General features: G+C 37.9%; 1 protein-coding gene across 4 annotated transcripts in view; it reads left to right on the forward strand.

Moving 5' to 3' along the window:
* The window catches only part of LOC139124255 (uncharacterized), a 48,896-nt gene extending 37,981 nt beyond the window's left edge, over positions 1-10,915 (forward strand). For 2 of the 4 annotated variants that reach the window (XM_070690549.1, XM_070690619.1), the window contains exons 2-5: positions 5,592-5,710; positions 6,412-6,519; positions 8,642-8,832; positions 10,548-10,915. In XM_070690549.1, the coding sequence (XP_070546650.1) occupies positions 5,613-5,710; positions 6,412-6,519; positions 8,642-8,804 (369 nt within the window). In that variant the 5' untranslated portion in view covers positions 5,592-5,612 and the 3' untranslated portion in view covers positions 8,805-8,832; positions 10,548-10,915. Of the gene's footprint in view, positions 1-5,591; positions 5,711-6,411; positions 6,520-8,641; positions 8,833-8,958; positions 9,172-10,547 lie in introns of all 4 variants that reach the window. The other 2 variants (XM_070690429.1, XM_070690485.1) reach the window with 1 other exon arrangement.
* The last annotated feature ends 4,377 nt before the right edge of the window (positions 10,916-15,292 follow it).

The raw sequence follows: 15,292 nt of genomic DNA on the forward strand, positions 1-15,292 counted from the left end.
ATCACACTTCATATCGGTCAAAAACTGTCAGATTTATCGCTCGCTATATTCACGTTTGAACAAAATGTTTTGTGCAGAGCATTGAATCGCTTGGGTCACCTAATCAGATTTATCTAAAAGAACATTTTCCAGTGTATGTGAACATACTTGCAGTGTTATTGGCAAAGGTACAACAGTTGTACAGTAGTAGGGTTCTATTCTCGCTACCTGAAATAGTTTTTATCTTATGCTGGGAGGGAGGGGGGAGCAAACTACATGACATTGAGATGCATTGTGGGTAAAAAGTCAACTTCTCACCATAGCTAGAGTATTAGATAGTGATCTTATAAATATTTTTATGACAAATGTAATCGTTGCCATGGCGAAAATTCAGTTTTTCATGAGTCAAGCTAAACTCATTCATCTTTTCATATTGAGCATTTCTGGCATTAAATTCCTGTATAACCTATAACTTTACTGTTGCTTCTATAATCTTTTGTGTTTAACTGTAGAAAACCGCCATATTGAAAATATGGTTTGACCGCCAGAGACGCATATGACTCACTTAGGAGGCAAAATGGTATTTAAGGTACCCAGAATTGGACTCAGTCTCTGTGGTTTAAAGTCAATTATGTCGAATCTTTTTATGATTTTCTGATATTAGCAAGTGGTGCAATAGATTTTTTAGACAATCCGAATATAACGTAGGATAAACGCCAACAGATTTCGACATAGGACTGGTCAGCCAAATCATCATTAAAATCAAGAGATGTGATGGTGAGAAACAGTTCGTGTCATAACTTTGATTTTTTTCTCTTTTATTCGATTATTCATCCAACTTGAATCACAAAAATGTTGGATTCGATTATAAAGATTTCTTTAAATGATGTAGTTCAAGACTTTCTGTCTCAATTCACTATCGTCACGTCTTAAATTGATCGTAAAGTGTCATACTTTTGTAGGGAGCTCCGGTCCGTAGGAGAATTACATTTTGTAGCAAATGATTTCTCTGTTAAGTAATTTAATTCACCCATTTCTAAATAGCATCAGGGAGTCCTTATGGCACCGTTCAAATCCCTCTTCGCATTCAAATAAATCAGGATTTGCTTTTGTTAAGATTGATTTGCAAAGGTGGCGTGAATAGAATAAAGACTATCTGTCTCACTAGTGAGATCAAGAACAGAGACAGAGGAGAGAATAAATAAAAACACAGAGAGAAAAACTAACAGAGAGAAGCACAAGATAACACGCACACTGTCAGATATAAAGTGATAGATGATATATACTGATGGACACTAAGGGAGTAGAAATACGAACAGATAGAAAGTGGTTGATACTCATGGACATAAACATACATGCATGCAGACAGACAAACCGACGGACACGTAGACAGACAGACAGACAGACAGACAGACAGACAGACAGATAGACAGACAGATAGATAGATAGATAGATAGATAGATAGATAGATAGATAGATAGATAGATAGATAGATAGAAATAGATAGATAGATAGATAGATAGATAGAAGATTGATTGACAGATAGATAGATAGATAGATAGATAGATAGATAGATAGATAGATAGATAGATAGATAGATAGATAGATAGATAGATAGATAGATAGATAGATAGATAGATAGATAGATAGATAGATAGATAAATTGTGCTCGTTAAAAGTAGTGTTGCTGTCGATTTTAATTGCTAAGTGTAAAGGTAAAGCTGGAAGTACGATGCTATTTCTTTACAATTCGAAGATTGTTCTTTGTGAGTTTTATGGAAAGATATCATCAGATGGGTTTCACAGAGATTGCTACAACACAGTATTCTCTATCGACTTTGATGAAAAATAGAGCAAATTTCGACTAACTTCTCCTTTTTTTACCTTTGATGATTCTCGTGCTCAACGTTGCCATAATAGGGACATTCAATGTTGTTTCTAGGGCATTCACAAAGATGTCAAATGTTTCAACTGTCTGGTACCAATGATTGACTGGCTTCTTGATTGACTGATTGATTGACTGACAATCAATATATCGATACGCGATGAGCCCCAAAGATGCCATCATTTCTGATCATCTTTTGCGCTCTTTAGTGTTCTGATTTCCACTGTGAATGGTGAAAATGAGAATGGTAATCGATTCCGATGGAAATACTTGCAAACAGACACCTCACGGAAGGTCGTTTTAGCTTGAACAGACTGAAAAAGAAGAAATAAGATGCACACATCCACTGAAAAGCAAGCGTGAAGCTGTAAAACTGCTAGTAACGTTATATATCTCTTCGGGTATGTTACTGTATTGTCACCATCAATTATCAAATTGTTGGTCAATTATCTGTAAAGACATAATTGAAAACATGGCATAAAACAAGTAACCCAAAGGGACAACATGTAATATTCGGTGAAATCTGTTAAAGACGTTTAAAATTTCATTTTTCCTCAGTGCAGGCATATTATTGGATATCAGTCTAAATATAAGAAAGGAAATACGATTTGTCCTATAGGCAGGGCTATTAGTAACCACCAACACACTGTTGTGATATTTGGCTGACGGTGGTATTAATTCGGCGGAGTAAAGGAACACTATGTTCATTAATGACAGATTGTTACTAACAGACACTAATCAAACTGTCGCGAATTGTTTCTTTGTTTGCAGAGAAGAAAGTAACGGTTTTGATTGATCTCGCTATCTAGTTACTTGCTTGTGTAAGCATCTCATCTGATAGTGATTTTTATTGATGATGATGAATATGTTACCTGTGTGTCTTTATTATAAGCCATTATCAAACACTGAAGTGAATAGAAAGCGGAAAGCAGACAGCGAAGTCTATTTGAATGCTGTATCAGTTGCAGATTGCAATCATATCTTGTAAAACATGGAAGACAAAAAAAATCAACGGATAATTTTGAGACAAACGATTTTGCCGTCGCTAATGACCGGAACTCAATGCACGTTGAATGGTGTTGAATTATTGGAAAAATGGTGTCAGCTAAGAACTAAACACCAATCAACAGATTAATAAATCATTGGTCGGTCAATGTATGTCGTGTATTTAATCTGTTAAAATGATAATGCCGGTAACTTGTAATTACGTGTATGATGTTTTCCTAATTTTTTTTCAAGAAGAGAATAACTTCATATTTTCTTGAAAAATACTTGTTCTCCATATGATGTGCTAAAATCCTAACACTATTCGATCTGTACAGTATACGGTGTTTGTTGACAGATGAGTTCCAGTCCGGAATTAGGTTCTGCCATGAACAATAACAGCAGGCATTATCGTTGAAAGGTACAGCCTGTGTTGACAAGCTGCTCTGACCACAAGGCGTGTCAACATGACATTAGGGGAAGAACAAGAAACTGTGCCTTCCAAACATAAAGTATTGGCAAATAGATCAAAAGGTCAGGCTAATGGAGGGCATCTTTACAATTTACCATTTATAAGTAGTAGCACCGCTTGCAGATGGAACGGACAGTGAATAATATCAACCACTCAATTTGGCATAGCTGCCGGGATATATGGTTCTGAGATGAATGTATTTCTATAGTTATAATTGGAATTCCCAGGCTTAAATTTAGCGAGGCTATCTTTGACACACATCATAGTTATGAGTGTACTGATATAACTTTGAGAAGATAGAAGTTGGAAGAAAATGATTTGCGAAAAAATTTTAACAATCAATCGAGTCATTTGTGGTATTTATTAATCGCCTGCCTATGATCGACGTTTTTTATAAAATAATCCGATATTTCAAAGGAAAGTTATAGGTAAAACCTTAAGAACGCTGGGTCCATCTTACTATAAGGTATTAATCAGTGCGTGTCTGAGGGTACCTTTTATAATCGATAAATAGAAATACTCCGTAAGACAGGGGCAAATTGTATTGTTTGTCCCTCTTGCCGGAACTGGCTTTTGTGATCAATCGGACAGTGGCAAATATGCGACGGTAGATCGTGATAGCTACTGGCAAGTTCAAGTTGCAAGTAACTGAATACACTTACATTATGTCAGTATAGACTGTAGCAATATCCAAAAAATATCTTTTCTATTGCATGGAGAATGCTGCACGAAATTACATTTTTATTCACGGGGAGGAATACACTCTTTGATATACAACCTCAAAATTCGGAATTATTGCAAAATTAATTCATGTTTCTAGCATTAAAAATGGAAGACATTAAACACTATGAAATTGCAAAGTAATGGCTTTGCTGATCATAACCTTGAAAATTCAATTTGACATTTTCACGTCTGTGGTTAGTTTCTAAATATATTCCATTATTCAATTTACGGTGTGTAGTGAAAGCTTACACATGTAATTCATACTCGTTGTGATTTTTAATGTTTATTAATGTCTGCTGTGACATGTGCTGACCTATGATCACGCTTCAATCGACTATGCTTCATTTAATAACTTGTGTTATTGCTGCTTCACTGTTCTATTCTGTTTCCTCCACAGAAAATCAACCTTTCGCCAATATTTCATTAAATTGAGTGATAGAAAGTTAACTGTGCCGATGGTTAAAACAATAGCACTATAGTCCTTTATCGATGCTTATGTTTGCGTTCTGAACCCGGAGAGCGGAGTACTTCCAACATTTCAAACAGGGATGTATCCCTCAAGTTGAAAATATCTGCCAACTGAGCTAATCTATCTGAATTAATGTGGGTGGTCCGGTCTATTAGATGGTACAAGTCTTGATTCCAATGTACGAGTATAGTGAGTGGGTGGCTTAACTCATCATCTAACCTTACTGCCTCATAATCCCTCAGAAGTCATTATGGCTCGCACAAGTCACCAACTTAGAAATAGATTTTATGGTAATGAAGACCACTCATTAGAATGATGCACAGTCAAAGAAACGTAAATTTGAAATGATAACTCATCATAAGAATATATATTATGAGGTTATTATGAAAATACCGCAAAGGACGCACTCGGACATTGGCGCCGCGCATCGCCCTCCGATTCGCGTCGGGCGATACGCTGCGCCAATGTCCTCGTGCATCCTTTGCGGTATTTTCGTAATAACCTTATTATTATACATCTTATATTCGTGACTGGGGCATCAAATTGTCAGAGTAATGACCGTTTTCGTGCAATGTCAACAATTTTTCTTCCGATTTATAGCGCAAGTGTGGTGTGCTATCTCGGACGCGCTCGGCAAGTTCTGGATTGTGTGTGTGTGCACTACACACGTACGTACAGAGCGTGCGCGAGACATGTTCTAGCACTCGTCCAATGAGTCTCTTGAAACCGTTCAACATTGAACGCGCAGATACAGCCGCAGGGGATGGGGCGCCTTGAAACCGAACGTGTTACGGAATGGGTGTTCCGTACGGCTTTTTTAGCGCACGCAAAATTCTATTGTTCTCGATGGTAGATGTATAATATATATATATATATATATATATATATATATATATATATATATATATATATATTACTTCAAATACAAAGTCATGAAATATGTTACTTAAGCGTCATGCATCCTGCAATCCTCAAACAGATATTATATATATATATATATATATAATATATATATATATATATATATATATATATAATTATATATATATATGATATGCCTATATTTTATGTTCTTTCAGATTTAAAATCTACCAAAGAAGATGAATCGGTTCGTCATCGTAACGTTCGCTTTCCTGGCAACTGTTTATTTCACGTGTTTTGTTGACGTCACAGCAGCATATGACGACTCAGAAGAAACGTGAGTAATGTGATAGACGATATAATAGCACTTTTAAATCCACCATTTCTGTGATCCCTACCGCTAGCATCATCACTGTCGCAACCACCGTCAGACTGCTATCTTTGTGAATCATGATTACCACAACCGTAGTACAACTATCAGCAAGCCAACCAACTTCAAACCACGGCCAATACAACGAGTGCATGTGTGCTGTAAACACTTCACCATCGACACTGCTGATATTGCTGTGACTGCCATCATCGCCAGTACAACCATCACAATCATCTAGCAATTACTATTCACGAAACCCAACTCTCTAATGCAATAATAAATTTGACCTTGCCGTTGAAAATGGTAGAATTGAGCCAAATATTTGAGAAGGAATGTATCACAAGATTAGGCTCTGTGTGCTGCAAATGATATTACTATTCGTACCGAAGTGTGCTGCTATTTATACTTATTTTTCACTCCTGGCTTGCCAACATAGGTTTGGCAAGTCGTTTCGTACAAACGGAAGAACAATTTTCATCTGCTACTACAATGACTATAGAACCAGATCCTCTATGAAAATTAAGTCGCAAAACAATTGGCCTAGTTTCACTTTTCAACAACAGAAAAAAACAATACAATACAAACACAAACGCTTTATGAAATCCATACAAGGACAAAAACTATTGTTTGTAACTTTGTTGTTTCAAATATTTTGTTTTTACCGACAGGGACGATGTAGCAATCCCGTCAAAATACTGGTCACAACAACTCGCATACCTGACAGAAATTATTAAGCTTGGTGAACAAGCCTTTGAGGAAAAGATTGCCAAAGAAATGTAAGTAACAGAGTCCATCGTCTCAAGCTTTCAACCGCCTCTGCTCTATAGTGCATCGTCGATTGAGACAAACCGGAAATTACCTGAAACAGAAAACGACAAAGTGCATCGGCATACGTCGTGTACTCCGATTGCCGAAGTCTTCCGTTGAATAATCCTTGCCAATCCTAACCAATTTCCTTCAAACATGAACTTTGTTATTACTCATGAAATATGGACAGGCTCTCACGACCATGATGACGTCACAACCGATCTGATTTTAAAAAATAAAAAAAAAAAGATCATGAATGAGAGGGAGGACTTAATAACAACGGTCCTTCCTAAACAAACTCCTGCCCAAACGCGTCTTGAAGGGTTACTGGTGACGTAGATCTGTATTTCCTGTTCGTTTACAATATGAAACGTAGGTCTTTCTATTTTAAAAATGCATTAGTATGCAACCAAAGACCCGAAGGCTACCACCAAAATAATATTCGCAAGATGCAGCTTTATTAAGACTTGCTGTCCCACGCATGTGTGCATGCAATTTAAACCAAATCGACGGTAGAGTAGAGGTCATGCAACCGTACAATTGATGTTTTAGATTGCAGAAAGCGCGTTTTCTTTATCACTTCCCGCCTTTTTTCAGGATCGTACGATAAGCTTTTATATCTTCTTTTTTTAAACAAAACTCCTAATATCAATGCCAATTCTTTCATTTTGAGTAATGGCGGTGAATACTGCTTTACTTAAAGAAAGTTGTATCGCCTAGATCTTACCGTTTAAGACAGCACAACCTAGAAGGGAAAGTAGGCTGATTATTTTGGCGGGAAAATAATGATATGATTTGCCGTTCTCTTTTTTTTCCAATGATTTATTGGTACATTTTAAGCGAAATAATTTGATTTCGCCGAAGAGAGGCGGTCCTAATATTTTTGCGATTGAATAAATCGATACAAATGGCAGTTGACCTTTCGCGACGTTAAAATACGACTTACCAAATGCAAACGAAAAACTAAATGAAGTACTTTGTTAATTCAACACTGACAGTATCTGCTTATTGACGTTTGAATATACTGACAGGATGTTGGTAATGGTTGACGGGTCGGGGACTTTGCTGCAACAATAAATTACACGCTTTTAAATAAAAATATCAAATACAAAACCGCTAATTCGAATGAATGATTGGTTTTCGGGTATCAATACTTCAAAATGAATCATCTGGCATTACTTGTCGGTAGAAAGACAGAGCAATTGCCCTCTAAATAAAGACCAAAGTTTGCTTCCGATCGTCAAACCGTAGAATAAAAATGTCGACTTGCCTCAGGGTACAATATTTGATCAAGAGGAGACGTCATTCATTTGCGATATGTTTTCATTGAAATTTATTGTTTTTCGTATGAGGATAGTGAGAAACCCTATTTTGTCTACTGGCGAAAGGTTAAACCATTTAAAGTTATTGGTTGGTCGGGCAAAAATTTACAAACGTAAGAGTTACGGCTCTAAGGCAAAGCCAAATCTTACTCAAATGTCTTTCAAACGAAAAATGAGACGTCAATCGACTTTTGAATTATACAATTGTAGTACATGACAATTATGTGTCTCGGGGTCAAATGTGAAGCTTTAATGACAACTATAAAGGATAGAATGGTCAAAATGAAAAGGACAATATTCCAATATGATGTGCAATATTTATGTGTTACATAATTAGACGAGATTCCGAAAACAAGAGCCACGGTATGACATGTTAACTCATAGGAATTACTCTGTCTAACCAGACTGTACTTCTTAATTGGCGTGCTATTATGTTAAATATCCACATGTCTAAAGGCACAGTTTGTAATTGTCCTTGGTTCATGATCAACGCCAAGTGAAAAAGATGCTTTTACATATCTCATGAAGGATCTATCAAAGCTATTCTTTTCAGCTGCGTTCGATAATTACTAGAGTACTGTTCACATCCAGGCATTTCATGTCCTCTGAGATTCATATTTTCATTTAAATTGAAAATTACACGGCACTGGTTTTCTGGTCTCTCCGACGATGAGCGGGGAAACTGTCGTTTGCCCATGAAGTACGTACCTAATAAGGAGACAGAAAAGGGGCGGCCAAATTCATCTCACAACGCCAATGTCATTTATAGGGACGAACAGAAGCGTGGAAGAGGATGCAGTACAGCTGCCGTATGCAGTCCGGCCAAAGCGGCACGCCAACGGCTCAAAGGTTATCATCAAAGGCCGCCACTATTTAGCGGCGTTGGCAACCCAGGAAGGAAGCGACGAGCCGCAGATAGTGACCAGGCGTAGTGCATTTTTATGTAGTTGCACGGGTAGCGTGAGTAGGCTACTAAAATAGTTCATGCACTTCCTGGTTGTAAAATAAAATCAAAAAGAGAACCATCCCTAATTCTGCACCTTCCCCTCTCTTCATTATCTTGCACAACGTGCACGCTTCCTACAGGAAAGCCTCCAAGCGTGGTGGGAGACCAGCGTGTTTGGGATTTGCAGGCTGCGCTCCACTGCAAGCCAGCCGGCAATCTGCCTACAAGGCCGGCCACAGCGGAGGCATATTTGGAGCATCAAGCCCTGGACGAAAGCGACGAACAGTTGAAAACGTGGCCAACACACAAGCGTAAAACAAAAAAATATCAAAAAATGAGAAGGGATTGTGGGAGTGAGTATAGAAACACAACGCCCGAGCCGTTACCGCCTTCCTACGCACGCGCGAACACGCCGTAGTAGGATAGACGGTACAGTTCTGTTTTTAAAAAAACAGGTTTTTGAGTTTTTTAACCTTCTGTCGTAAACATGCACATTGCGCTCCGCCATCCCTTTCCCCAACTGCACCAACTTTTGATAAAATGGCCGACCATTTTTCATCACAAACCTTCCTTCGTTTGCCAACAGAAAGCATCAATTAGTCAAACTTCACCAAAATATAGGTTACACACAATGACAGTAAGTTGCTGTAAGCATCGTCATCCATATGTCACCTTAACGTCACATCGTATTTGTATAACCACTCAACGATCACACTACAACTGATGCAAAATTATTTAAATTCAGTTAAGTATGCACATAGTGGTAAAGGTCACTAGTTCATCCGCCATACGACAGAAGGTCTCAAAACTGCAGAAAGCCTGTCCCCATTTGAACAGCCTGTTCGTTTACGACTGTAGACATGTCTATATCTCTCGCTAGTTCTTCCCACTGTCCTCTTTCTTCAATCTACAGTTTCTGATTCTCGCTTTCTATGACTTTCCGTGTCCTCTTCGATCTTCTAACTCGTTCTTATTCACTATCTTTGTAGTTGCTCCTATGTTACTTCTTCATCTAGATAACAAAAGTAGACTAGTTGTGCTATGTCAAATCAACACCCACGTTCTGGAGAGCTCCTTACAGAAATATTGGTATTGTATGCATGCCTTCATTGTGGCGCCATAATTTCTTATTACTCGTCTGCTTGGCGTGAAATGCCGTGTACATTTAGTTTACCGTTTTCTTAGTGTGTCTATATAAGATTCTGTCACGTTTTCTGTGCGTTAGTGGACATACAAGTACGTAAGTACATACGTACATACGTACACACACATACATACATACATACATACATACATACATACATACATACATACATACATACATACATACATACATACATACATACATACATACATACATACATACATACATACATACATACATACATACATACATACACACATACACACATACACACATACACACGTACATACATACATACATACATACGTACATACATACATACATACATACATACATACATACATACATACATACATACATACATACATACATACATACATACATACATACATACTAAACAATTGAGTGTTATATACAGAGAAAGCGTTGAGCGTTTTGCTATGGGAATGTACAAAAGCGTAACGTTTTATTCGCTTGGAGTCACTAACCCTTAGCGATGGGATATGGTATCCAAACATTTCGAACCAGTTATCCTTTTCAATTTTTCGCTGATCATGTTTTTCACTTGTTTCCATCCCTCTGCAGGTTAATGGCGCGCCATTCCATTGTTTCACCGACACCAGAAAATGTAACCAGCCACATTTTACACCAGATAACCAGAGTGCGGTCGCCAGCCAAGACTCCCACCTACAGTCCCACAAACTTACTTTTTGTACACACGATTCCCTATATTTTCTTGGGTGTCAATGTAGGCTGAAATTCTATTTTCTCATTTGAAATATTTGTGTATCTTCTAATGAATGGTGTTGTTCCCAAAACGTCTCTCAAGCAAGGACACTCTACGTTGACAGTCTAATCAACAATGTGATGCATTTGCATTAATTTTCATAAGTGGATGTATATTATTTTCCTCTGCCATACAGAAATAAATATGTTTCTTTTATTTAAATAAATCTTACGATGTTGACTTGCACAATATATGTGAGTGTTAACGTTTTGGCTTTTCGGAAAATTATTATTTTCCTTGAAAGCAATGCATGCTGTTTGTTTTTTTCTCTCGCTTTCATACATTTAGAAAGGGGGCCTGAAATCAACCTTTATTTTATAATGAAATGATATGAAATTCAACACATCGCCAGTTGGAAATAACAAAGAAAGGCAACGCCTTGGCAACAAATACTTCTACTAAAGAAGCAGTCTAAAAAAATGTTAAAGAGTTAATTTTTATTCGTAAAATCATCGAAAATTTCTTCGGTTAAAATGATTGGTGGACTTATTTATATTTATTTTCGTTCTTAAATTTTTTCACGGTTCCATGTTGCTTTGAAAATGGGTTGCTAAGACAATGATGAAAAAAACACTTATCCCGGAATATCACCAAGGGAAATGAAAGAACACAAACCACTAACTACATCGCCCGGATTAATTCATCATCTCGAGTTTGTGATTTCACAGGGATTTTTGCTTCGTCGGAAATCTATTTTACTGTTAGAAATTTAGCTCCTCTGATACATCAAGATTAAATTTCACTGCATTTCTCTGATAATGAAATATCCTACTTACTAAGCCATGGGCTGGCTAGATTTCATTTTTAAGTACAATACACAATTTCAGCTGAGTAAACTGGCTCCGTTGGCCCACGGCTTTCCCGCTTGTTACTTTCCCTCGCGTACAAAAAAGGTGAGCGATAGGTGAACGCGCGAAAGCGATATTCAAAGTCGGTTGTAACCAGTCGGGTGGGAGACGGTTTCCGCGGCATATTGGTCTAAAATCTTACTGGACTCCCTATGCTCCATGAAAAAAGCACGCACCGATAAAGTGTCTTTGGGGGGAAAAAACATTGGCTTATCGTTTTCGGGGATGAAGGTTCTAAGGTGATATCTCGAACTTGCAAGGCAGCGCCACTGCATTCAGACACTGTACATGTGCAAGTACAACATATCATGAGACAAAGTAGGGGAACTTTCAATGTTCTGAAGGATCACCACCTGTCTCGCAGAATGCACAGTTTTTCTTGAGATTAAGTGTTGTAACGTTCTCGCCCTTACTGTGAAGTACAAAAAATCGGCAATCTCCCTTGAAATCCCCATGGAAGGTTAATCTACAAACTCACCGTTGTCATGGTCACATTCCCGTTGGTACTGTATCGCTTGGACACCTAAAGAGCTCAACTTCAATTAACCTTTTCGGAATTACCCTTAGAGATAATATTTTGGGTCGTGTTTGCAGAAAAACAGCTAGATGACCGGAGAGAGAGCGAGAGAGAGCGAGAGCGAGCGAGAGAGAGAGAGAGAGAGAGAGAGAGAGAGAGAGAGAGAGAGAGAGAGAGAGAGAGAGAGAGAGAGTCGGACAGAATCAGTGCGGCAGAAAGAGCCTTCTTCGGTTCTCTATCGGACAGAATACCGAAGGTCGACCAGAGGTCAACTAAAGTACAGACTGTCTTGCTGTTAATGATGACGAGGGTCTTCATTTCTTTGACAACGTTCCATACAGAGATGTCGGCAGAGACTGCGTCCTCACTACAACCCCACTTCATACTATCTTAGCCTAATTGAAACGCAACATTATACATTGAAATCATCAAACTAATAAAGATAAAAGGTTTTCCCTGTCATAAAGCAGCTAACGCAAATAAAATTATAATATCAATTTTCACACCTGACCGGCGAGACACGTATTGGGTGTTTATATGAAGACATACACATGGGCTTACAATTTGCATAAAACTTCATTACCTGTTGATACAAGGTCGTAAACTATCACAATTCATGCAGTAAGATAATTATCCATCAATTCGTAACTAGCACAATTCAAAATTGTTAGCAATAAAATTTGAAATCCACAATGTGCTTAATAAATAAAATATCAATTGTCACTGCTGAACGTCACGTCAAGACACGTATCGCGGGCGTCTTTGTGAAGACGGACACGTGGGTAGGTGTGTGTTGTATGACGGGGTTTCGATAACAGAGACTATGTCAGCAAAATTTTATTTGTCGATGTCGCCAATAATTTTATGTGTGTTTGAAGGAGGCGATGCACCCAACACAGCGTATTTTGCTCAAAATAATTTGTTTTGCAAATATTTATTTAATTTTAATTAACTTGTTATCCCAAGATTAAAATATTGGTTGGGTTCACATTTTAGCTTGTGAAGCAGTCGTAAGTTACGTGACAAAGAAGTGTTAATTTATGCAAATGTATGCAAATCACCTGATTTCCTAGCTTCTCTCTCTCCCAATTTTCCCTCCGACTCATTCCACCCCTGTATACTGCATACGGTGGGACGGTTTTTTTGTGTCTTACAAACGGAAATTTTAAAATTCACACTGCTAAAAATACAAAAGAAATGGCAAGAGTTGGTCTGTTATTCACAGACACAGAAACATCAAAGGCTCGGCAAAACAGCTGAAAAATGGCAGCTACTTATTCAGCGATTAGGGGCAGCCGAAGTGGACAATTACAAAACAAGCTTGAAAAACGCGTCTATTAGTTAGATAGGGAGATGGTTTATGTAGACTATATTGTACAAGGCATATGCCACACCTTGGAAGCTCATCATTCAATTACAGTTTAGTTTTACGAATATCTTGTCAGGTCCTCAAATTTCCCTCCAACCTAACATAGTAATTTGTCGTGTTTAGGGGAAGTTCAAATCATAATTTCGGGCCCAATTTTCGCTCTACACTTTCAAATTTTCCCTTAGGAGAGAAGAAGAGGGGAGGGGTTTAAGGTCAAAACAAATGAGTTTCAATTGAAATGCGTAGTCCCCATTATTCCATTGGGAGAGCCAAGAAATAGGCATTAAGTGACGAATAATTACTAATATTTATTAGACCTGTAATGCTTTCTACGATACATTGCATAGGGTGGTGCTCCAAGCTGATGTGCAGGAGTTCGGAACATTATATCTGATTGATAGATTGACAACAGAAGGATCCTGAAACTAAGACTTTTGCGTAGTTGATTGGCTCTCTGGCAATGATTTAATAATAACAATGATTTCAGTCAAGCAATTGGCTAAGACCTGCAGAGGCAAAACGTACAATGAATTATCATATTCTTGTAAACGAAAGAACGCTAATGAATGCGACAGTGATATGTATCATAATATAGCTGTTTGTAGCAAAAATAACAGTATAATGCAAAATGATACAATTTACACTGTAGATACGATGATTTAGCGACATACTTTTGGGATCTGAGCACTAAACGCCAAAACACCTCAACGTGGATTTTGTTATTCTTATCCGCAGTCGTGTCAGCAATCCTAACAGCGCCACCTTAGTTTGGAGAGGGGTCCAGGGTACAAAGCCACTAATAAATACATTCCGCGATAACTCTGGTGGGAATTTGTGCCGTACCAACGTGATTTTGTGACTGCGTAAACATGGTCGTAGCAATAACATTTAACTTTGGACAGAAACATTCATTACGTCCCCTGTCCTCTTTTAAATGAGGGCTACTCATTGTCAAATCGTCTCTGCGTTGCAGTTTATCACCTTGACAATGCGCCATGTTAAAAAGCTATCGCCGCATTGAGACGGGCTCACGTGAGATTCAAATTTTTTCCTCCAATAAGTTAATTGTCCTCCTCCATCGCATAGTACTTGAAAGTATTGATTAATTTACCATGGTAACACACACGCACGGCATTAATGTAACATTGTGATTTTGTATTATCAAGTCATGATTTTCGTTTGTACTTTATTGAGAACGTGCACTGGTCACAAGGATAAAAATGACATTTTAAGATGATGCTTTCCTAGGCAAAATGTGTTCCTTTATAGAGATATTGTAAACCAAACAAATCATAGACGACGATAGACATGCAGGAAATGTATTTCTTACACAGGCTGTTTAATTAGCAATCGCTTCTCTGAAAGCAACAGAAATAACAATGATTATATGCACAGCTTGATCACTTGCCCGATGGATAAATCAAACAGTCATTCTACCAGTTTAGGTACACATTCGAGTAACTATAAAACAAACATATATACAAATATAGTGCACTTCAAAAACACACAGCACTCACTAGTATTCTCACTGTCGGCCTGTCTGTTTCTGTGTCTGTCCGTCTTTTCCTCCCTCCCTCCCTCTCTCCCTCATCTATCTCACTCCCTCCCTTTCCTCTCCCCTCTCTCCATGAAACCATTATCTTTTATAATCCAAAATCGTGCACAGATTTATCGTTGGGAAATACATGTTCAATTTTCATGAAATATTTACTAGCGTTACAGCGTTTAAGACGGGTCCGCACAACCAATAGACGAGAAAAAATTTGGAAACAATTGATACGCCAAAAAGTTCATCAACGCGCCATTTGT

The sequence above is a fragment of the Ptychodera flava genome, chromosome 1 (assembly GCF_041260155.1).
Source record: "Ptychodera flava strain L36383 chromosome 1, AS_Pfla_20210202, whole genome shotgun sequence".
Lineage (NCBI taxonomy): Eukaryota > Metazoa > Hemichordata > Enteropneusta > Ptychoderidae > Ptychodera > Ptychodera flava.